Source organism: Bombina bombina, chromosome 2 (assembly GCF_027579735.1).
Source record: "Bombina bombina isolate aBomBom1 chromosome 2, aBomBom1.pri, whole genome shotgun sequence".
Taxonomy (NCBI): Eukaryota; Metazoa; Chordata; class Amphibia; order Anura; family Bombinatoridae; genus Bombina; species Bombina bombina.
In genome coordinates this window covers 144,042,924-144,066,337 of record NC_069500.1, presented here as the reverse complement: position 1 = coordinate 144,066,337, position 23,414 = coordinate 144,042,924, and the positions used below count along the sequence as shown (strand labels likewise).

The 23,414-nt window shown below is 42.8% G+C and overlaps 1 protein-coding gene and 13 non-coding genes across 16 annotated transcripts in view; all 14 read left to right on the top strand.

Annotated features, from left to right (window-relative positions):
• The first annotated feature begins 134 nt into the window (after window positions 1-134).
• On the top strand, window positions 135-298 carry LOC128650520 (U1 spliceosomal RNA). The gene has a single exon (XR_008400816.1). It is a non-coding gene; the product is annotated as a U1 spliceosomal RNA (small nuclear RNA).
• Window positions 299-695: 397 nt separating this feature from the next.
• On the top strand, window positions 696-858 carry LOC128650551 (U1 spliceosomal RNA). The gene has a single exon (XR_008400845.1). It is a non-coding gene; the product is annotated as a U1 spliceosomal RNA (small nuclear RNA).
• Window positions 859-1,255: 397 nt separating this feature from the next.
• On the top strand, window positions 1,256-1,419 carry LOC128650553 (U1 spliceosomal RNA). The gene has a single exon (XR_008400847.1). It is a non-coding gene; the product is annotated as a U1 spliceosomal RNA (small nuclear RNA).
• Window positions 1,420-2,431: 1,012 nt separating this feature from the next.
• Window positions 2,432-2,594, top strand: LOC128650540 (U1 spliceosomal RNA). The gene has a single exon (XR_008400835.1). It is a non-coding gene; the product is annotated as a U1 spliceosomal RNA (small nuclear RNA).
• A 397-nt stretch (window positions 2,595-2,991) lies between these two features.
• On the top strand, window positions 2,992-3,154 carry LOC128650539 (U1 spliceosomal RNA). Its single transcript, XR_008400834.1, has one exon. It is a non-coding gene; the product is annotated as a U1 spliceosomal RNA (small nuclear RNA).
• A 386-nt stretch (window positions 3,155-3,540) lies between these two features.
• LOC128650514 (U1 spliceosomal RNA) lies at window positions 3,541-3,704 on the top strand. The gene has a single exon (XR_008400810.1). It is a non-coding gene; the product is annotated as a U1 spliceosomal RNA (small nuclear RNA).
• A 1,012-nt stretch (window positions 3,705-4,716) lies between these two features.
• Window positions 4,717-4,881, top strand: LOC128650544 (U1 spliceosomal RNA). Its single transcript, XR_008400839.1, has one exon. It is a non-coding gene; the product is annotated as a U1 spliceosomal RNA (small nuclear RNA).
• A 397-nt stretch (window positions 4,882-5,278) lies between these two features.
• LOC128650538 (U1 spliceosomal RNA) lies at window positions 5,279-5,441 on the top strand. Its single transcript, XR_008400833.1, has one exon. It is a non-coding gene; the product is annotated as a U1 spliceosomal RNA (small nuclear RNA).
• A 397-nt stretch (window positions 5,442-5,838) lies between these two features.
• On the top strand, window positions 5,839-6,002 carry LOC128650532 (U1 spliceosomal RNA). The gene has a single exon (XR_008400827.1). It is a non-coding gene; the product is annotated as a U1 spliceosomal RNA (small nuclear RNA).
• A 1,012-nt stretch (window positions 6,003-7,014) lies between these two features.
• On the top strand, window positions 7,015-7,178 carry LOC128650512 (U1 spliceosomal RNA). Its single transcript, XR_008400809.1, has one exon. It is a non-coding gene; the product is annotated as a U1 spliceosomal RNA (small nuclear RNA).
• Window positions 7,179-7,575: 397 nt separating this feature from the next.
• Window positions 7,576-7,738, top strand: LOC128650537 (U1 spliceosomal RNA). Its single transcript, XR_008400832.1, has one exon. It is a non-coding gene; the product is annotated as a U1 spliceosomal RNA (small nuclear RNA).
• A 397-nt stretch (window positions 7,739-8,135) lies between these two features.
• LOC128650510 (U1 spliceosomal RNA) lies at window positions 8,136-8,299 on the top strand. The gene has a single exon (XR_008400807.1). It is a non-coding gene; the product is annotated as a U1 spliceosomal RNA (small nuclear RNA).
• Window positions 8,300-8,684: 385 nt separating this feature from the next.
• On the top strand, window positions 8,685-8,847 carry LOC128650552 (U1 spliceosomal RNA). The gene has a single exon (XR_008400846.1). It is a non-coding gene; the product is annotated as a U1 spliceosomal RNA (small nuclear RNA).
• A 1,718-nt stretch (window positions 8,848-10,565) lies between these two features.
• SLC38A9 (solute carrier family 38 member 9) overlaps window positions 10,566-23,414 on the top strand; it is a 246,550-nt gene continuing 233,701 nt past the window's right edge. For all 3 annotated transcript variants that reach the window (XR_008400608.1, XM_053701283.1, XM_053701285.1), the window contains exon 1: window positions 10,566-10,799. Coding sequence is in view for 2 of the 3 variants with exons in the window: in XM_053701283.1 (XP_053557258.1) it covers window positions 10,743-10,799 (57 nt within the window). In the remaining variant the exon portion in view is untranslated. The remainder of the gene's footprint in view (window positions 10,800-23,414) is intronic.

The following is a 23,414-nucleotide window of genomic DNA, read 5'->3' as shown; positions in this document are numbered from 1 at the left end:
TTGCCTATTTAGCCAGGAGGAGGCATTGGAATGAAATTTGTCTCTCTGGTCAGCGGAGCGCCGAGGAACGGAAGCTCCCTTATGTTAAGCAAGTAGCGCTGGAGCAGCGACCCGCTCGATTGACGCTACAACTCATACTTACCTGGCAGGGGAGATACCATGATCATGAAGGTGGTTCTCCCAGGGTGAGGCTCATCCATTGCACTCTGGTTGTGTTGACCCTTGCGATTTCCCCAAATGTGGGAGACTCGACTGCATAATTTGTGGTAGTGGGGGACTGCGTTCGCGCTTTCCCCTGATTATTCATAGTAAATGATAGATTTCTTAGCCTGATATCGTTTCAGTCTCTGCATCTCTGTGGTCCTGGCCACGTGCTCAGGTCGGCTCAGTTCTTTTGCATGCAATCAGACAGGTGATGTGAACTGACAGCAGTCTGGCAGGTTGCATTTGTGACATCATTACATGCAAATATGTTTGCTGCAATGTATCCTGGGAGTGCTGCTTCTTGAATGCACAGTTTAATGAAAGTTTTTTATTTTCATAGTGAAAGATTTTGAGGGCTTGCCTATTTAGCCAGGAGGAGGCATTGGAATGAAATTTGTCTCTCTGGTCAGCGGAGCGCCGAGGAACGGAAGCTCCCTTATGTTAAGCAAGTAGCGCTGGAGCAGCGACCCGCTCGATTGACGCTACAATTCATACTTACCTGGCAGGGGAGATACCATGATCATGAAGGTGGTTCTCCCAGGGTGAGGCTCATCCATTGCACTCCGGTTGGGTTGACGCCTGCGATTTCCCCAAATGCGGGAACTTGACTGCATAATTTGTGGTAGTGGGGGACTGCGTTCGCGCTTTCCCCTGATTATTCATAGTAAATGATAGATTTCTTAGCCTGATATCGTTTCAGTCTCTGCATCTCTGTGGTCCTGGCCACGTGCTCAGGTCGGCTCAGTTCTTTTGCATGCAATCAGACAGGTGATGTGAACTGACAGCAGACTGGCAGGCTACCTTTGTGACATCATCACATGCAAATATGTTTGCTGCAATGTATCCTGGGAGTGCTGCTTCTTGAATGCACGGTTTAATGAAAGTTTTTTATTTTCATAGTGAAAGATTTTGAGGGCTTGCCTATTTAGCCAGGAGGAGGCATTGGAATGAAATTTGTCTCTCTGGTCAGCGGAGCGCCGAGGAACGGAAGCTCCCTTATGTTAAGCAAGTAGCGCTGGAGCAGCGACCCGCTCGATTGACGCTACAACTCATACTTACCTGGCAGGGGAGATACCATGAACATGAAGGTGGTTCTCCCAGGTTGAGGCTCATCCATTGCACTCCGGTTGTGTTGACCCTTGCGATTTCCCCAAATGTGGGAGACTCGACTGCATAATTTGTGGTAGTGGGGGACTGCGTTCGCGCTTTTCCCTGATTATTCTTTGTAAATAATAGATTTCTGAGCCTGACATGCTTTCATTCTCTGCATCTCCTGGTCCTGGCCATGTGCTTTTAAAGGACCAGTCAACACAGTAGATTTGCATAATCCACAAATGCAAGATAACAAGACAATGCAATAGCACTTATTCTGAACTTCAAAAGAGTAGATTTTTTTTTCTGACAATTTTAAAAGTTATGTCTTTTTCCACTCCCCCTGTACCATGTGACAGCCATCAGCCATTCACAAATGCATACATGTACCATGTGACAGCCATCAGCCATTCACAAATGCATACATGTACCATGTGACAGCCATCAGCCATACACACTTATTCTTGCACATGCTCAGTAGGAGCTGGTGACTCAAAAAGTTTAAATATAAAAAGAATGTGCACATTTTGTTAATGGAAGTAAATTGGAAAGTTGTTTAAAATGGCATGCTCTATCTGAATAATGAAAGTTTAATTTTGATTGAGTTTCCCTTTAAGTCTTGTATTATGTCCATATTATTGGAATGAGGATCGCTCTTTCACCCTGTTCAGATGCCTGGGATGCAGAAAATGTATTATTCGGAAAGTGCTTGATAACAAATGCTAAGTTGCTTAAATGCCATCTGTGCCACCGGAGTGCTCAACCTGATGTTGTGCAGCTATAATGGCAGTGATACTCTGCAAAATGTCTGTTCGGCTCAGTTCTTTTGCATGCAATTAAGATGGGTGAAAATGCTTGTGAACTAACAGTAGACTGGCAGGCTACCTTTGTGACATCATCACATGCAAATATGTTTGCTGCAATGTATCCTGGGAGTGCTGCTTCTTGAATGCACGGTTTAATGAAAGTTTTTTATTTTCATAGTGAAAGATTTTGAGGGCTTGCCTATTTAGCCAGGAGGAGGCATTGGAATGAAATTTGTCTCTCTGGTCAGCGGAGCGCCGAGGAACGGAAGCTCCCTTATGTTAAGCAAGTAGCGCTGGAGCAGCGACCCGCTCGATTGACGCTACAACTCATACTTACCTGGCAGGGGAGATACCATGATCATGAAGGTGGTTCTCCCAGGGTGAGGCTCATCCATTGCACTCCGGTTGGGTTGACCCCTGCGATTTCCCCAAATGCGGGAACTTGACTGCATAATTTGTGGTAGTGGGGGACTGCGTTCGCGCTTTCCCCTGATTATTCATAGTAAATGATAGATTTCTTAGCCTGATATCGTTTCAGTCTCTGCATCTCTGTGGTCCTGGCCACGTGCTCAGGTCGGCTCAGTTCTTTTGCATGCAATCAGACAGGTGATGTGAACTGACAGCAGACTGGCAGGTTGCATTTGTGACATCATTACATGCAAATATGTTTGCTGCAATGTATCCTGGGAGTGCTGCTTCTTGAATGCACGGTTTAATGAAAGTTTTTTATTTTCATAGTGAAAGATTTTGAGGGCTTGCCTATTTAGCCAGGAGGAGGCATTGGAATGAAATTTGTCTCTCTGGTCAGCGGAGCGCCGAGGAACGGAAGCTCCCTTATGTTAAGCAAGTAGCGCTGGAGCAGCGACCCGCTCGATTGACGCTACAACTCATACTTACCTGGCAGGGGAGATACCATGATCATGAAGGTGGTTCTCCCAGGGTGAGGCTCATCCATTGCACTCCGGTTGGGTTGACCCCTGCGATTTCCCCAAATGCGGGAACTTGACTGCATAATTTGTGGTAGTGGGGGACTGCGTTCGCGCTTTCCCCTGATTATTCATAGTAAATGATAGATTTCTTAGCCTGATCTCTGCATCTCTGTGGTCCTGGCCACGTGCTCAGGTCGGCTCAGTTCTTTTGCATGCAATCAGACAGGTGATGTGAACTGACAGCAGACTGGCAGGCTACCTTTGTGACATCATCACATGCAAATATGTTTGCTGCAATGTATCCTGGGAGTGCTGCTTCTTGAATGCACGGTTTAATGAAAGTTTTTTATTTTCATAGTGAAAGATTTTGAGGGCTTGCCTATTTAGCCAGGAGGAGGCATTGGAATGAAATTTGTCTCTCTGGTCAGCGGAGCGCCGAGGAACGGAAGCTCCCTTATGTTAAGCAAGTAGCGCTGGAGCAGCGACCCGCTCGATTGACGCTACAACTCATACTTACCTGGCAGGGGAGATACCATGATCATGAAGGTGGTTCTCCCAGGGTGAGGCTCATCCATTGCACTCCGGTTGTGTTGACCCTTGCGATTTCCCCAAATGTGGGAGACTCGACTGCATAATTTGTGGTAGTGGGGGACTGCGTTCGCGCTTTCCCCTGATTATTCTTTGTAAATAATAGATTTCTGAGCCTGACATGCTTTCATTCTCTGCATCCCCTGGTCCTGGCCACGTGCTTTTAAAGGACCAGTCAACACAGTAGATTTGCATAATCCACAAATGCAAGATAACAAGACAATGCAATAGCACTTATTCTGAACTTCAAAAGAGTAGATTTTTTTTTCTGACAATTTTAAAAGTTATGTCTTTTTCCACTCCCCCTGTACCATGTGACAGCCATCAGCCATTCACAAATGCATACATGTACCATGTGACAGCCATCAGCCATTCACAAATGCATACATGTACCATGTGACAGCCATCAGCCATACACACTTATTCTTGCACATGCTCAGTAGGAGCTGGTGACTCAAAAAGTTTAAATATAAAAAGAATGTGCACATTTTGTTAATGGAAGTAAATTGGAAAGTTGTTTAAAATGGCATGCTCTATCTGAATAATGAAAGTTTAATTTTGATTGAGTTTCCCTTTAAGTCTTGTATTATGTCCATATTATTGGAATGAGGATCGCTCTTTCACCCTGTTCAGATGCCTGGGATGCAGAAAATGTATTATTCGGAAAGTGCTTGATAACAAATGCTAAGTTGCTTAAATGCCATCTGTGCCACCGGAGTGCTCAACCTGATGTTGTGCAGCTATAATGGCAGTGATACTCTGCAAAATGTCTGTTCGGCTCAGTTCTTTTGCATGCAATTAAGACGGGTGAAAATGCTTGTGAACTAACAGTAGACTGGCAGGCTACCTTTGTGACATCATCACATGCAAATATGTTTGCTGCAATGTATCCTGGGAGTGCTGCTTCTTGAATGCACGGTTTAATGAAAGTTTTTTATTTTCATAGTGAAAGATTTTGAGGGCTTGCCTATTTAGCCAGGAGGAGGCATTGGAATGAAATTTGTCTCTCTGGTCAGCGGAGCGGCGAGGAACGGAAGCTCCCTTATGTTAAGCAAGTAGCGCTGGAGCAGCGACCCGCTCGATTGACGCTACAACTCATACTTACCTGGCAGGGGAGATACCATGATCATGAAGGTGGTTCTCCCAGGGTGAGGCTCATCCATTGCACTCCGGTTGTGTTGACCCCTTGCGATTTCCCCAAATGTGGGAGACTCGACTGCATAATTTGTGGTAGTGGGGGACTGCGTTCGCGCTTTCCCCTGATTATTCATAGTAAATGATAGATTTCTTAGCCTGATATCGTTTCAGTCTCTGCATCTCTGTGGTCCTGGCCACGTGCTCAGGTCGGCTCAGTTCTTTTGCATGCAATCAGACAGGTGATGTGAACTGACAGCAGACTGGCAGGTTGCATTTGTGACATCATTACATGCAAATATGTTTGCTGCAATGTATCCTGGGAGTGCTGCTTCTTGAATGCACGGTTTAATGAAAGTTTTTTATTTTCATAGTGAAAGATTTTGAGGGCTTGCCTATTTAGCCAGGAGGAGGCATTGGAATGAAATTTGTCTCTCTGGTCAGCGGAGCGCCGAGGAACGGAAGCTCCCTTATGTTAAGCAAGTAGCGCTGGAGCAGCGACCCGCTCGATTGACGCTACAACTCATACTTACCTGGCAGGGGAGATACCATGATCATGAAGGTGGTTCTCCCAGGGTGAGGCTCATCCATTGCACTCCGGTTGGGTTGACCCCTGCGATTTCCCCAAATGCGGGAACTTGACTGCATAATTTGTGGTAGTGGGGGACTGCGTTCGCGCTTTCCCCTGATTATTCATAGTAAATGATAGATTTCTTAGCCTGATATCGTTTCAGTCTCTGCATCTCTGTGGTCCTGGCCACGTGCTCAGGTCGGCTCAGTTCTTTTGCATGCAATCAGACAGGTGATGTGAACTGACAGCAGACTGGCAGGCTACCTTTGTGACATCATCACATGCAAATATGTTTGCTGCAATGTATCCTGGGAGTGCTGCTTCTTGAATGCACGGTTTAATGAAAGTTTTTTATTTTCATAGTGAAAGATTTTGAGGGCTTGCCTATTTAGCCAGGAGGAGGCATTGGAATGAAATTTGTCTCTCTGGTCAGCGGAGCGCCGAGGAACGGAAGCTCCCTTATGTTAAGCAAGTAGCGCTGGAGCAGCGACCCGCTCGATTGACGCTACAACTCATACTTACCTGGCAGGGGAGATACCATGATCATGAAGGTGGTTCTCCCAGGGTGAGGCTCATCCATTGCACTCCGGTTGTGTTGACCCTTGCGATTTCCCCAAATGTGGGAGACTCGACTGCATAATTTGTGGTAGTGGGGGACTGCGTTCGCGCTTTCTCCTGATTATTCTTTGTAAATAATAGATTTCTGAGCCTGACATGCTTTCATTCTCTGCATCCCCTGGTCCTGGCCACGTGCTTTTAAAGGACCAGTCAACACAGTAGATTTGCATAATCCACAAATGCAAGATAACAAGACAATGCAATAGCACTTATTCTGAACTTCAAAAGAGTAGATTTTTTTTTCTGACAATTTTAAAAGTTATGTCTTTTTCCACTCCCCCTGTACCATGTGACAGCCATCAGCCATTCACAAATGCATACATGTACCATGTGACAGCCATCAGCCATTCACAAATGCATACATGTACCATGTGACAGCCATCAGCCATACACACTTATTCTTGCACATGCTCAGTAGGAGCTGGTGACTCAAAAAGTTTAAATATAAAAAGAATGTGCACATTTTGTTAATGGAAGTAAATTGGAAAGTTGTTTAAAATGGCATGCTCTATCTGAATAATGAAAGTTTAATTTTGATTGAGTTTCCCTTTAAGTCTTGTATTATGTCCATATTATTGGAATGAGGATCGCTCTTTCACCCTGTTCAGATGCCTGGGATGCAGAAAATGTATTATTCGGAAAGTGCTTGATAACAAATGCTAAGTTGCTTAAATGCCATCTGTGCCACCGGAGTGCTCAACCTGATGTTGTGCAGCTATAATGGCAGTGATACTCTGCAAAATGTCTGTTCGGCTCAGTTCTTTTGCATGCAATTAAGACGGGTGAAAATGCTTGTGAACTAACAGTAGACTGGCAGGCTACCTTTGTGACATCATCACATGCAAATATGTTTGCTGCAATGTATCCTGGGAGTGCTGCTTCTTGAATGCACGGTTTAATGAAAGTTTTTTATTTTCATAGTGAAAGATTTTGAGGGCTTGCCTATTTAGCCAGGAGGAGGCATTGGAATGAAATTTGTCTCTCTGGTCAGCGGAGCGCCGAGGAACGGAAGCTCCCTTATGTTAAGCAAGTAGCGCTGGAGCAGCGACCCGCTCGATTGACGCTACAACTCATACTTACCTGGCAGGGGAGATACCATGATCATGAAGGTGGTTCTCCCAGGGTGAGGCTCATCCATTGCACTCCGGTTGTGTTGACCCTTGCGATTTCCCCAAATGTGGGAGACTCGACTGCATAATTTGTGGTAGTGGGGGACTGCGTTCGCGCTTTCCCCTGATTATTCATAGTAAATGATAGATTTCTTAGCCTGATATCGTTTCAGTCTCTGCATCTCTGTGGTCCTGGCCACGTGCTCAGGTCGGCTCAGTTCTTTTGCATGCAATCAGACAGGTGATGTGAACTGACAGCAGACTGGCAGGTTGCATTTGTGACATCATCACATGCAAATATGTTTGCTGCAATGTATCCTGGGAGTGCTGCTTCTTGAATGCACGGTTTAATGAAAGTTTTTTATTTTCATAGTGAAAGATTTTTAGGGCTTGCCTACTTAGCCAGGAGGAGGCATTGGAATGAAATTTGTCTCTCTGGTCAGCGGAGCGCCGAGGAACGGAAGCTCCCTTATGTTAAGCAAGTAGCGCTGGAGCAGCGACCCGCTCGATTGACGCTACAACTCATACTTACCTGGCAGGGGAGATACCATGATCATGAAGGTGGTTCTCCCAGGGTGAGGCTCATCCATTGCACTCCGGTTGGGTTGACCCCTGCGATTTCCCCAAATGCGGGAACTTGACTGCATAATTTGTGGTAGTGGGGGACTGCGTTCGCGCTTTCCCCTGATTATTCATAGTAAATGATAGATTTCTTAGCCTGATATCGTTTCAGTCTCTGCATCTCTGTGGTCCTGGCCACGTGCTCAGGTCGGCTCAGTTCTTTTGCATGCAATCAGACAGGTGATGTGAACTGACAGCAGTCTGGCAGGTTGCATTTGTGACATCATTACATGCAAATATGTTTGCTGCAATGTATCCTGGGAGTGCTGCTTCTTGAATGCACGGTTTAATGAAAGTTTTTTATTTTCATAGTGAAAGATTTTGAGGGCTTGCCTATTTAGCCAGGAGGAGGCATTGGAATGAAATTTGTCTCTCTGGTCAGCGGAGCGCCGAGGAACGGAAGCTCCCTTATGTTAAGCAAGTAGCGCTGGAGCAGCGACCCGCTCGATTGACGCTACAACTCATACTTACCTGGCAGGGGAGATACCATGATCATGAAGGTGGTTCTCCCAGGGTGAGGCTCATCCATTGCACTCCGGTTGTGTTGACCCTTGCGATTTCCCCAAATGTGGGAGACTCGACTGCATAATTTGTGGTAGTGGGGGACTGCGTTCGCGCTTTCCCCTGATTATTCATAGTAAATGATAGATTTCTTAGCCTGATATCGTTTCAGTCTCTGCATCTCTGTGGTCCTGGCCACGTGCTCAGGTCGGCTCAGTTCTTTTGCATGCAATCAGACAGGTGATGTGAACTGACAGCAGACTGGCAGGCTACCTTTGTGACAAATATGTTTGCTGCAATGTATCCTGGGAGTGCTGCTTCTTGAATGCACGGTTTAATGAAAGTTTTTTATTTTCATAGTGAAAGATTTTGAGGGCTTGCCTATTTAGCCAGGAGGAGGCATTGGAATGAAATTTGTCTCTCTGGTCAGCGGAGCGCCGAGGAACGGAAGCTCCCTTATGTTAAGCAAGTAGCGCTGGAGCAGCGACCCGCTCGATTGACGCTACAACTCATACTTACCTGGCAGGGGAGATACCATGATCATGAAGGTGGTTCTCCCAGGGTGAGGCTCATCCATTGCACTCCGTTGTGTTGACCCTTGCGATTTCCCCAGATGTGGGAGACTCGACTGCATAATTTGTGGTAGTGGGGGACTGCGTTCGCGCTTTCCCCTGATTATTCTTTGTAAATAATAGATTTCTTAGCCTGACATGCTTTCATTCTCTGCATCCCCTGGTCCTGGCCACGTGCTTTTAAAGGACCAGTCAACACAGTAGATTTGCATAATCCACAAATGCAAGATAACAAGACAATGCAATAGCACTTATTCTGAACTTCAAAAGAGTAGATTTTTTTTTCTGACAATTTTAAAAGTTATGTCTTTTTCCACTCCCCCTGTACCATGTGACAGCCATCAGCCATTCACAAATGCATACATGTACCATGTGACAGCCATCAGCCATTCACAAATGCATACATGTACCATGTGACAGCCATCAGCCATACACACTTATTCTTGCACATGCTCAGTAGGAGCTGGTGACTCAAAAAGTTTAAATATAAAAAGAATGTGCACATTTTGTTAATGGAAGTAAATTGGAAAGTTGTTTAAAATGGCATGCTCTATCTGAATAATGAAAGTTTAATTTTGATTGAGTTTCCCTTTAAGTCTTGTATTATGTCCATATTATTGGAATGAGGATCGCTCTTTCACCCTGTTCAGATGCCTGGGATGCAGAAAATGTATTATTCGGAAAGTGCTTGATAACAAATGCTAAGTTGCTTAAATGCCATCTGTGCCACCGGAGTGCTCAACCTGATGTTGTGCAGCTATAATGGCAGTGATACTCTGCAAAATGTCTGTTCGGCTCAGTTCTTTTGCATGCAATTAAGACGGGTGAAAATGCTTGTGAACTAACAGTAGACTGGCAGGCTACCTTTGTGACATCATCACATGCAAATATGTTTGCTGCAATGTATCCTGTTTGTGTAAAGGGTCTTTTCATATGCAATGGGCTTTCCAGCTACCTTTTCAACAGAGCTAAACTAAGAGCTTCTAAGTAAGGTTTTAAACAGTTATATACTGGATTTTTATGTCCGTATCTGTGCAACTTATTCTTTATTGTAGTGTCTATTACATGCAGTTATTTAAAAATGAGTGTATACTGTCCCTTTAAGTTTTGTAATACTGTATGTTCAAATTATTGGACTGAGGATCGCTCTTTCACCCTGTTCAGATACCTGGTATGCACAAAATGTATTTCTCGGAAAGTGCTTGATAACAAATGCTAAGTTGTTAAAATGCCATCTGTGTGCTGAAGCTGATGTTGTGCAGCTATAATGGCAGTGATACTCTGCAAAATGTCTGTTTGGCTCAGTTCTTTTGCATGCAATCAAGACAGATGAAAATGCTTGTGAACTTACAGCAGACTAGAAAAATATATGTTAGTAAGTACTGCTGAAAATACTACATTCAATTTGTTTTTTAATTTACAGCAGACTGGCAGGCTGCCTTTGTGACATCATCACATGCAAATATGTTTGCTGCAATGTATCCTGGGAGTACTGTTTCAACCTGTTTCTGTACACAACACCATTACTTTCTCTGCATCTATGTGGTACTGGCCATGTGCTTTCACTTCATGTAATATACTCCTTTGCAGGTAAATCCGGCTTGGCGCCCATGGTACAGCTGAAAACGTCACCTCTTATATTTTTTTTAGCCGTGCTCAGCTGTACCAGCTAAGAACGGCGACCAATTGAAACAAATAAAGGAGCTTTCTACATGAAGTATCTTTTATAAATGTGTTTTAAATTGTGTGCTGTATCTGAATATTTATAAAAATAAATGTTTGGGTTTCATGTAAACCTATTATGATTATTTTTTGTGCATGTACATTTATTATATTAAATATTATAAAAAAATATATAGGTGTGTGTTTGAATATTCAGCACTATTTTTTCTATTGATTGTTTTTCTTTCTGTTTCCCTAGACCTTTTCACATAGAACCTTCTTACATTACCAGTATAAATGATGATCCACCAAGAATTACATCAGAAGCTTCAGCAATGAACAATCGAATTTACTACTATAGCAAGCTAAGCTCTCCCTCTCAGAGAGCCCTGGTAAGCATTTTGTAATTCAGTATTATCTTAGCACTAGTTAGTTTGTTATTTCTACATCAACTCATGGTTTATACCTTGCATGCTCTGTATTACGTAATCGCACTCCACATGTGTTAAAAAGGAATGTGTTGAATGCGATTATGTAATTAGCAGCAGGCGCACTGAGAGGTAGGAAATTCTGACAAGGAAGTTGTCCTGTCAGATTTTGCTGCTGGCAATAAATGCGCGCATGTGCAGTTCAATCATTCGATTTGGGGATTCATTTAGTGTAACTTTATGCCCTTGTAGAAGTATAGGATTAAGGTGCTATTATCCCCTTCCTGGACACACTCTCCCCATAGTCATAGCTGGGCAGATAGGCTCATTCACTTAGGTCTCTAATCTATATTGGCTGTCTCACTCAGCAAATCCCTACACTAGATTCCCATACACTTTTTAGAATACAATTCAAAATATTAACCCTAACTTATAAAGCATTCAATAGCTTCACTCCATCAACCTTGTATAGTTTTAGGCGTTTTTTTGAAAACTCACATATTCAAAAGGTTTACCATCTCTTCTCTAAACTGTTTTTCAGCTACAAGCCAAACTACCCCAAACCTATAGACTGTAGCCCTTCTCTTCCTGTACTAGTCTTGCTTAGTCTCTTATGTATTTTTTTATCTCACCACCAATCTTTGTCACTGTATACCCCTGCTTTTGTACCCAGTGCTACAGAGTATTGTGGTACTATACAAATAAATGATAATACTAATATGCAGAATTCTCATGTCATCCACCTGGATGTCATATCCTCTACTTGGATGTTATTAATAAACAGAGATTCTTATCTCTAATTCCTGAGGAATTCCTGAGAAAAAAACACAAATAAATCCCAAAATGTGAAGTTGGATAAACAGATCTTGAGAGCTAATGCAACCAGAAGGTAGAGCAATAGAATTTTGACAAATTAGGAGACACCGGCCAAAGTCAATAGCACAGGAATAAAGGATGCTTCAGGTAAAGAGTTCAAAGGAAAACCCATGGGTAGCAAATACTGGAAGAGACAGTAGCCAGCTGGAAGTAGAATGCCGTTATATAAATGACAAGCTAAATTTTTTTTTTCTTTATTGAGGGAAAAGCAAATAGGAAACAAGAAACGCTATAAGCATAAAACAGTAAAATAGTTATGGTTATTAAAGAAGAATGTATCTAAAAATATCAATTATCAGTTCACTTATTTTAAATTTTAAATAAAAAAAAGAAAGAAATGAAACATTGATACAAAGAAGAAGATATTAACAATCACCTAGATTACAAGTTTTGCGTTTGTGTTTTTACGCTGAAAAAATGGTCATTTCAGCGTTTAAACAGCACAAGTCTTGTCAGTATAGCTGTACCGCAAGCCTTTTAGCCGTTTCGCAAACTAAAAGCAGTAGTTATGAGTTTTACGCTGCAAAACGGTTACATAAAACAAATAACTAAAGTGTTACAAAATACACTAACACCCATAAACTACCTATTATCCCTTAAATCGAGGCCCTCCCGCATCGCAAATACTATTTTTAAGTAATTAACCCCTAATCTGCCGCTCCCGACATCGCCACCACTAATAAAATGTATTAACCCCTATTTCTCCGCTCCCCGAGATCGTCACCACTATAATAAAGTTATTTACCCCTAAACCGCCGCCCTCCCGCATCGAAAACACTATTTAAATATTATTAACCCCTAATCTGCCGTCTGCCCACAGTGCCCCCACTATACTAAAGTTATTAAGCCCTACAAACCGCCGCCACTATAATAAACCTTATAACCCCTAAACCGAAAGCCCCCCAACGAAATATACTAAATTAAACTATTATCCCTTAAATCGCAAACGCCCCCACACCAAAATAAACTCATTTAAACTAATAACCCCTAAACCTAACGCCCCCTAACTTTATATTAAAATTACAATTTCCCTATCTTAAATTCAATTAAAACTTACCTAGCAAATTAAAAAAACTAAGTTTAAACTAACAAACTAATATAACTATTTAATATTAAACTAACTACCAATTAAATAAAACTAAAATTCACATTAAAAAATCCTAACACTACTATAAAAATTACAAACTAAATTGCAAAAAATAACAAACACTAAATTACAAAAAATAACTTACTAAATTATCAAAAATAAAAAAAGAATTACACCTAATCTAATAGCCCTATCAAAATAAAAAAGCGCACCCAAAATAAAAAACCCTAGCCTACAATAAACTACCAATAGCCCTTAAAAGGGCCTTTTGTAGGCCATTGCCCTAAGTTAAACAGCTCTTTTACCTGTAAAAAAAATACAAAATACCCCCCAACAGTAAAACCCACCACCCAACCATCCCCCCAAAATTAAAAAACCTAAATCTAACAAAAACCTAAGCTACCCATTGCCCTGAACAGGGCATTTGTATGGGCATTGCCCTTAAAAAGGCATTTATCTCTTTGCATTGCCCTGAAAAGGGCATTTAGCTCTTTTAAGAAAAGCCCAAACCCTAAACTAAAAAAAAAAAAACACCTATCACTAACCCCCTAAGATCCACTTACAGTTTTTGAAGTCCCGCTTGAACGACCTTCATCTAGGCGGGCCTCTTCTATCTTCATCCAGTCGGCATCTTTTATCTTCATCCCGGCGGCGCTGAGCGGGTCCATCCTGAAGATATGGTGCACGGAGCATCCTCTTCATACGGTCGCCGCCGTATACTGAATCTCCAATGCAAGGTACGCGATTCAAAATGGCGTCCCTTGCATTCCTATTGGCTGATTTGAATTTCCAAAATCAATAAGATGAGAGCTTCTGAAATCCTATTGACTGTTCAAATCAGCCAATAGGATGAGAGCTACTGAAATTCTATTGGCTGATTTGAACAGCCAATAGAATTTCAGAAGCTCTTATCTTATTGGCTGTTTTGAACAGCCAATAGGAATGCAAGGGATGCCATTTTGAATCGCGTAACTTTCATTGAAGATTCAGTGTACAGCTGCGACCGGATGTCTTCAGGATGCACTCACTCCGCGCCGCCGGGATGAAGATTGAAGATGCAGCCTGGATGAAGATAGAAGAGGCCGCCTGGATGAAGACCTCTCGCCGCCTGGATGAGGACTTTGCTGCCAATAATGAAGATCGTTCAAGCGGGACTTTAAAAACTGTATCTTCGGGGGTTAGTGCTTTTCTGAAAAAGAGCTAAATGCCCTTTTCAAGGCAATGCATAGAGCTAAATGCAATTTTAAGGGCAATGGGTAGCTTAGGTTTTTTAAGATAGGTTTTTTTTTTATTTTGTGGGTTGGGGGGGTGGTGGGGGTTTGTAATATTAGTTGGTCTTTGTCTTTTTTTTTCAGGTAAAAGAGCTGTTTAACTTAGGGCAATGCCCTACAAAAGACCCTTATTAAGGGCTGTTGGTAGTTTATTCTAGATTAGTTTTTTTATTCTGGGGTGTTTTTTTGGTTTTTTTAAATGGGTATTAGAATAGGAATAATTTTTATTATTTTTGATAATTTGTTATTTTGTGTAATGTATTTTTCTTTCTAATGACACGGTGAGTCCACGGATCATCTCTAATTACTATTGGGAATATTACCTCCCTTCCCTCCAACCCCAGTCATTCTCTTTGCGTACGTGAAAAGCAAGGAGGTGGTAAGGTTTAGGTGTCTGAAAAAAGATTCTTCAATCAAGATTTTATTATTTTGAAGCAGAGCAAGATTGTCCTGCTTCCTCCTAGGGTTTAGCAGTAGCCCATGTCAGTCTCTTCAGTAGAGCAGTGGTGGCTTTTAAGCAATTGGGAACTTGTGAGGTATAATCCCTACTGTGCCTCTCAATCAGTTATTGCTGCCCTAATTTGAAAGCCTGATTAAGATTATTCAGTCTTCTTTTCACAGGTCCATGTGAGGGAGGAAGCCCTCTCAAATTAGGTGAGCTGTCCTGCTGCCAGGCAGATTTACATTGAGATAAGTGACAATTTTTATTCTCTGAAAGAAAAATGGAAATCCTGGCACTTTGACAGTTAATTCTGTTTGGGATTTTATACAATCAGCCTATTAGGGGTTAATGGGTCATTGTATGGCAGTTATGCAGGCACTGGGGACGATATATGGAGGCTCCGTTTAATTGGAGTGTATAAGTATCTGTGTTTGGGATATTTTTCCCTAAAGGGATGTTAATGGCGACTGGGAGATTCAGCTATCCAAGCCCACGATGGGCGGGCTTCTCTGAAGCGGCAAGGACATTTCTTTGCACGCCCTTTTCTGCTTCCTGTGTGTCCCAGATGCTGAATATCCGTTGCGTAGCTCCTCAGAGGACGGTTCAGCGATCTCTAGAGCCGGCTGGTGCAGCTGTGGTTGGAGTCCGGATCGCTATCTACTATTGATTCCGGCAGCCAGCAGGACAGGTAGGCACTTCAGCAGAGCTTGCTGAGGTGTGAAGGTTGCCTGTTTTTTTCTGTAGAGCCGCTGCTCTGCTGTTAAAGAAATAAAATGTCTGTTTGAATTTAAAGGGACAGTAACGTTTTTTTTTGTCACAATTAAATTCTGAGTTGATATAAGAGTTTTTTATTGCTGCCCTGCTGTTAAAGAAATAAAGTGTCTGTATAAATTTAAGGGACAGTAACTTTTTTTTTTTTTATAAATAGATTTTTTTTATTGAGGTTATAAATTGTAAACAACATGTATAAAGAACCATACACAGAGTTGACAAGAAACAAACAATAACAGCTTTACATTAACCCAGAGCATAATCAAATCCTCCACACAGTGTTATAGATACTGGGCAATAAAAAAAAAAAAAAAAAAAAAAAAGAACCTCCATTTTATATATTTCTATATTAAATTCCTCTCTTGGCACAATAAGCCTCTTTTGGGCCTAAGAAGATTCATAGAAACTAGAGGAGGATAGTTAATATTTACAATGGCCACCGTTGGACCTGAGTGATTAATATTAACAAATACATGAAGAATACTGGTGTGAGCAAGGATTATTGGGAACTCTGAATAGGGCACTACGAGACTATCATTAGGGCTAAGCAGTACACATGGTTGTAAACGGTAAAAGTTATGCGTACAATGAGGTTAGCAAGCACTATTTGGTGTGAAAATACACACTAGCCCATAATTAACTGTAAGGGGTTTCACTATCAAGTAGATAATGGCTTGGGAGGGCAGTAGCAACATGTTATATAGTGATGACAGATTACCGATGCCAGCAGCAACATGTATAGAGGGTGTAAATTATATAAATTATATGGCTCTGCACTAGAATAGACAGATTTTAACTGGTTAAATAGGTAAAAGGGTCAAGACAGTGTCTGGTATGGTGCTAGGGCCTCTAAATAGGGCGTGTGTTGGAAAGGGCTGACACAATTCTCAGATATAGAGAGGTACCTCTTTGGTCAAATTAGATTTTCCTCCAAGGGCCTAGACATACGTTAATGCATTGCCTCAATAAAACTTAGCCCAAAAGATCTAGGGGAGTTAAACAATATATAAAGATATATGAAACATATTAAACCAACCTTAGAGAGAATTACCTTCGTCCCTAAAACCCTGCAATAATTATACATCACTATAACAGTAATACCACAGACCTATTCTAGATGTAGCACACCCCAAATCTATATATTCATGTAATCAGCCGTATTGGTGCAGGCTAACAGTGATGGCATAAAAAGAAAAATAATGTGTGAGTGAATAGTGACTATCAACATGGTTAAATAGATAAGTATAGAAAACAAGCAGATCAGTCCTGTGAAAATATTTGAGGTTGTAATTTTAAACTAAGGCATCAAATAAAGTGAGATCTTTTGAACCTCAGTCCATGACAGCATATTCAATGTGAGATGAAGGGGTCCCACACACATCCGGCCCACAAGCCATCATTACAGTAAACTGGACCCCCCATAACAAGTTTCTTCCAATAAATACAAGAAGGCATATCAGTCAAACCTTATCAGGTAAATAGAGCCATGTGTGGCTAGTTATAGTCCATTCTTAGGACAGCCAAGTTACTACCAGCTTGCAGTGATGGTCCTATGCCTGGACCCTGAGTGAGGTGGTTTAGCCGATCCCAGCCTTTCTCCGTTTCGGCATGGCTTCTAGCCAGCTGGCAGACTGGGCCCTTACAGGACTCTGTCTCTGGTAGGCATCATACCTAATTTCCGTAGCGGGAGTCCCCGGAGCTATCAGACCAAGAGATCCGAGCTGTTTGCGTGGCCGCAGCGTGGCAGGCCGCAAATTCTGGGCTATTTCGGTTTCCTCCCGGCTTGTTACTAAGCCAGCCATCTTACCCAGTAAATTAAAGCGCGGTCCGTGAAGCTTGTCACCACGCTGCGGCAAAGCTCCGATGTCAGGTCTGTCATCTTCGGTCCCGGACTGCGTAGCGCCTCTTGCATCTGACTCACATACCATGTGCCCAATTAGATCCATGGACATTCCATGGCAACTCTGCGGCGATGATGTGGTAAGTTGGGGGGCCTGGGATATCTCTAGTCCGGTACTCCTGGTCAAGACGTCATCCAGCTTTATCGATCCCCCCCTGCCATGTTCGCGGAGCATGTCGCCAACATTCAGCGGGTCTCCAGGCCTGACACTGCTACCTTCGGTCACTGACTGCAAATCCCTTCTTACATCTGCTTTATGTGTCAAGCGTAGCCTGTCATTCTGGGGGTCAGAATGCTCTGCAGGAGACATTTCTTTACATGCTGCAATCAGTCGTTGCTCCAGCTTAAGGAAGTGCGTTTCTAAAAGTTTGATGATTACCACTCAGGGGTAACACCATTTTAGTCCCGTGGATAGAAAACTTTAGATTAAAAAGTTATTAGTTCGTGGGTCAGCACATTAGGCCGATTAAACTGACTAATCAGAATATTGGGGGGGGGGTAGAGAGAGGCGCAGGCCGCTACAAGGCCTCTGCTGCGCACCTTCTCTATTCCGGTCTGCTTATGTCCATTAGTGTGTAAAAGTCACATGAATCTGTTCTGTAAGTAATGTTAGTCACAATTCTTCTGAGAGGAATAGGATTCAGAAAGTTTGGGAGAGATAATCAGCAGAATATTCAGCTCCTATAATCAGACATAGCTTAAACAGCAGCCATCTTGGTCAGTGGTCGGACACGCCCCCGGACAGTAACTTTTTTGTCACTATAAAATCCTAAGTTGATATAAAATATTTTTTTTTGTCTGGGTATTTTCTTTTGGGTAAAGATGGGCCAAGAGGCCCTGCAAAATGTTACTTGTGGTTTGAGTTTTGATGCTAATGTAGAACCACCAATCCCTTTTTGTTCCTAATGTATTTAGAGAACATTGCATTACAGGGATAGATTTTTTGATACTGAGCCATCTTTATATAAGGCGGAGGTTGTTCAGGAGTCTCCTGTTCAAGACATGCCGCAGCTTTCCCCTCAAGTGTCCCAAACTTTTGTCTACACATGAGTGCCCTGAGCTTCCTCTCACACTCCGGTTGGAGTGACGTTACAAGACATTGCTACCCACATATCCTCTGCGGTAACTGATGTGCTCTCTGCCTTTCCCATGCTGCAGGGAAAGCGCAAGAGGAAATCTAAGGATTCAGTGAGTAAGGTTTATGACGCAGTTGTGGCTATTCCGATTGTTCCTTCCCAGAAATCTGAGGAGGAAGACAGTGTAATTTCTTCTGCTGATGCTGAAGTTGTATCCTTCAGGTTTAAGCTATAACACCTCCGGTTGTTACTTAAGGAGTTTTTGGCCACTCTGACATGACTGTCGTAGTAAGTTAAACAAATACTTTGACGTTCCTTCCTCAGTGGAGGTTTTTCCAGTTCCAAACTGGGCTACAGAGATTATTGCCCAGGAATAGGAGAGACCGGGTATCCCTTTTTCTCCATCCCCAATTTTTAAGAAGATGTTTCCTATAGCTGACTCTATCAAGGAGTCTTGGCAGACGGTCCCCAAGGTGGAAAGGGCAATTTCCACTTTGGATAAGCGAACCACTATTCCGATAGAGGATAGCTGTTCCTTTAAGGATCCTATGGATAAGAAGTTAGAAGGATGACTTAAAAAGATGTATGTACACCAGGGTTTACAATGGAAACCTGCGGTGTGTATTGCTACCTTCACCAGTGCAGCGGCATACTGGTTTGATGCGTTGTCTGAATCTATTCAGACAGATACTCCCCTTGAGGAGATCCAGGATAGGATCAAGGCCCTTAAATTGGCCAATTCCTTTATTACGGATGCTTCTCTACAAATTATTAAGTTTGGAGCAAAGATTTCTGTTTTTTGCAGTACTGGCCCGCAGAACTTTATGGTTGAAATCATGGTTTGCGGATGTGTTGTCTAAGCTGTTGGCGATTCCCTACAAGGGTAAGACCTTGTTTGGGCCGGGCTTGACTGAAATTATTTCAGACATTACGGGAGGTAAGGGTCATTTGCTCCCTCAGGATAAGAGGAATAAGCAGAAGGGACGTCAGTAATTTTCATTCCTTTCGAAACTTCAAGGGTAAAACTTCCTCTTCCTCTGCCAAGCAAGAACAGTCCAAGCCTTCCTGGAGGTCCAACCAGTCTTAGAACAAGGGGAAGCAATATAAGAAGCCCGTTAGTGACTCAAAGTCAGCATGAAGGGTCTGCCCTCGATACGGGACCGGATCTTGTGGGGGGCAGACTGTCTTTCTTTCTTCGCTCAAGCTTGGGTTCGGGATGTACCGGATCCCTGGGCGGTGGACATCATGTCCCGGGGATACAAACTAGAGTTCAAAACCTTTCCTCCCAGGGGCAGGTTTCTGCTCTCCAGATTATCTGTAGACCAGATAAAAAGAGAGGCGTCTGGGACCTTTCCGACCTAGGAGTGATAGTCCCTGTCCCAATGCAGGAACAGGGTCTGGGATTCTACTCCAATCTGTTCGTGGTTCCCAAAAAGAGGGAACTTTCAGGCCAATTTTAGATCTCAAAAGTCTAAACAAGTTCCTTAGGGTACCATCCTTCAAGATGGAAACTATTCGTTCCATTCTTCCCTTGGTTCAAGAGGGTCAATTCATGACAAAGGTAGATTTAAAGGATGCGTACCTACATGTTCCCATCGACAGGGATCATCACAAGTTTCTGAGGTTCGCCTTTCTAGACAAACCCTTCCAGTTTGTGACTCTTCCATTTGGCCTTGCCACAGCTCCCAAAATTTTCTCAAAAGTCTTGGGAGCCCTGTTGGTGGTGCTCCGGTTGCGGGGCATTGCAGTGGCGCCTTATATAGACGACATTCTGGTCCAGACACCATCCTTTCAACAAGCAAGATCCCACACGGAGATGTTATCTTTTCTGCGTTCCCACGGATGGAAGGTCAATTTGGGAAATAGTTCCTTGATACCAGCTACACGGGTAGTGTTCTTGGGAACCATAATAGATTCCTTATCAATGAAAATATTTCTGACATAGGTCAGAAAGACAAAGATTTTCAACTCTTGCCTTGCCCTTCAGTCCTCTCCTTGGCTGTCAGTGGCCCAATGTATGGAGGTAGTGGGTCTGATGGTAGCTGCCATGGACATCATTCCGTTTGCCCGATTCCATCTCAGACCTCTGCAGTTATGCATGCTCAAACAATGAAACGGGGATTATGCAGATCTGTCTCCGCGTTTACATCTGGATCAGACGACAAGAGATTCTCTTCCTTAGTGGTTATCTCAGGAGCATCTATCCCAGGGAACCTGCTTCCGCAGACCTTCCTGGGTGATTGTGACCACGGATGCCAGCCTGTTAGGATGGGGAGCAGTCTGGGGTTCACTAAAGGCTCAGTGGACATGGTCTGTTCTCCCCATAAACATCCTAGAGCTGAGGGCAATCATCAATGCTCTTCTGGCCTGACCTCAGTTAGCTTCAGCCCGGTTTATCAGGTTCCAGTCGGACAACATAACTTCAGTGGCTTACATCAACCATCAGGGAGGAATTCTGAGTTCCTTGGCCATGACAGAGGTAGCCAAAATTATTCAGTGGGGGGAGACCCACAACTGCTGTCTATCTGCGATCCACATTCCAGGAGTGGACAATTTGGAAGCGGATTTTCTGAGCAGACAGACCTTTCACCCGGGGGAGTGGGAACTCCATCCGGAGGTGTTTTCCAACTTGATTCTCAAATGAGGGCAGCCGGAGCTGGATCTCATGGCATCTTGACAAAATGCCAAGCTCCCGAGGTACGGGTCGAGGTCAAGAGATCCTCAGGCTCAAATCAAGTAGGAGAGGGCGTCAGTGATCCTCATTGCACCGGTGTGGCCTTGCAGGATCTGGTATGCAGACCTAGTGGAGATGTCATCTCTTCCACCTTGGAGACTTCCACTGAGGAAGGACCTTCTACTTCAAGGGCCCTTCATTCAAATCTCGTTTCTCTGAAGCTGACTGCTTGGAGATTGAAAGCTTAATTCTATCTAAGCATGGTTTTCTGAGTCGGTCATTGAGACCATGATTCAGGCTCGTAAGCATGTTACCAGAAAGATTTACTTTAAGATATGGCGTAAATATCTGTATTGGTGTGAATCCAGAGGCTACTCTTGGAGTAGAGTTCGGATTCCTAGAATTTTGTCTTTTCTCCAGGAGGGTCTGGAGAAGGGATTATCTGCTAGTACCTTGAAGGGTCAAATTTCTGCAAAAATGTCTGGCGGACGTGTCATATGTGCAATCCTTCTGTCAGGCCTTGGTCAGAATCAGGCCTGTGTTCAAACCTGTTACTCCTCCCTGGAGTCTTAACCTGGTTCTTAGAGTTCTTCAACAGGCTTCGTTTGAGCCTATGCATTCTTTAGATATTAAGATGTTATCTTGGAAAGTTTTGTTTCTTGTTGCAATTTCTTTTGCTCGTAGAGTCTCTGAGCTCTTGGCGTTGCAGTATGAATCCCCTTAGCTTATTTTTCATTCGGATAAGGTAGTTCTGCGTGCTAATTTAGGGTTCCTCCCTAAAGTGGTTTCGGATAGGAACATTGATCAAGAAATCGTTGTTCCTTCTTTGTGTCCTAACCCTTCTTCTTAGAAAGAGCGTCTGCTGCACAACCTTGATGTGGTGCGTGTGTTGAAATACTATTTGCAGACGACTAAGGATTTTCACCAGTCTTCTGCTTTGTTTGTTGTTTTCTCTGGGAAACGTAAGGGTCAGAAAGCTACGGCTACTTCTCTTTCTTTGTGGCTGAAGAGTATAATTCGCTTGGCCTATGAAACTGCTGGACAGCAGCCTCCTGAGAGAGTCATAAGGGTTGTTTCTTCTCCCTGGGCATTCAAAAATGAAGCTTCTGTGGAACAGATTTGCAAGGCTGCAACTTGTTCCTCTCTACACACTTTTCAAAATTCTATAAATGTAATACTTTCTCTTGTAAGATGTATCCAGTCCACGGATCATCCATTACTTGTGGGATATTCTCCTTCCCAACAGGAAGTTGCAAGAGGATCACCCACAGCAGAGCTGCTATATAGCTCCTCCCCTAACTGCCATATCCAGTCATTCTCTTGCAACTCTCAACATAGCTGGAGGTAGTAAGAGGAAAGTGGTGTAATATAGTTAGTTTTTTCTTCAATCAAAAGTTGTTTTTAAATGGTACCGGAGTTGTACTATTTTATCTCAGGCAGCATTTAGAAGAAGAATCTGCCTGCGTTTTTCTATGATCTTAGCAGAAGTAACTAAGATCCATTGCTGTTCTCACATATGTCTGAGGAGTGAGGTAACTTCAGAGGGAGAATGGCGTGCAGGGTATCCTGCAATAAGGTATATGCAGTTTAAGTTTTTCTAAGGATGGAATTGCTAGAAAATGCTGCTCATACCGGATTAATGTAAGTTAAGCCTAAATACAGTGATTTAATAGCGACTAGTATCAGGCTTGCTATCAGAGGTATATACTCTGATTAATGTGCAATATAAAACGTTTGCTGGCATGTTTAATCGTTTTTATATATGCTTTGGTGATAAAAAAATTATTGGGGCCTAGTTTTTTCCACATGGCTGGCTTGATTTTTGCCTAGAAACAGTTTCCTGAGGCTTTCCACTGTTGTAATATGAGTGGGAGGGGCCTATTTTAGCGCTTTTTTGCGCAATTAAAATTACAGACAGAGACATTCAGCTTCCCTCAGCAGTCCCCTGCATGCTATAGGACATCTCTGAAGGGCTCAAAAGGCTTTAAAAGTCGTGTATTGAGGAAGGTAAAGCCACAGTGGAGCTGTGGCAGTTGTTGTGACTGTTTAAAAACGTTTTTTTTTTTTCATTTTGTTAATCCGTTTTTTGTATTAAGGGGTTAATCATCCATTTGCAAGTGGGTGCAATGCTCTGCTAACTTGTTACATGCACTGTAAAAATTTCGTTAGTTTAACTGCCTTTTTTCACTGTTATTTCAAATTTTGGCAAAATTTGTTTCTCTTAAAGGCACAGTAACGTTTTTTATATTGCTTGTTTAACTTGATTTAAAGTGTTTTCCAAGCTTGCTAGTCTCATTGCTAGTCTGTGTAAACATGTCTGACATAGAGGAAACTCCTTGTTCATTATGTTTAAAAGCCATGGTGGAACCCCATAGGAGAATGTGTACTAAATGTATTGATTTCACTTTAAACAATAAAGATCAGCTGTTATCTTTAAAAGAATTATCACCAGAGGATTCTGACGAGGGGGAAGTTATGCCGA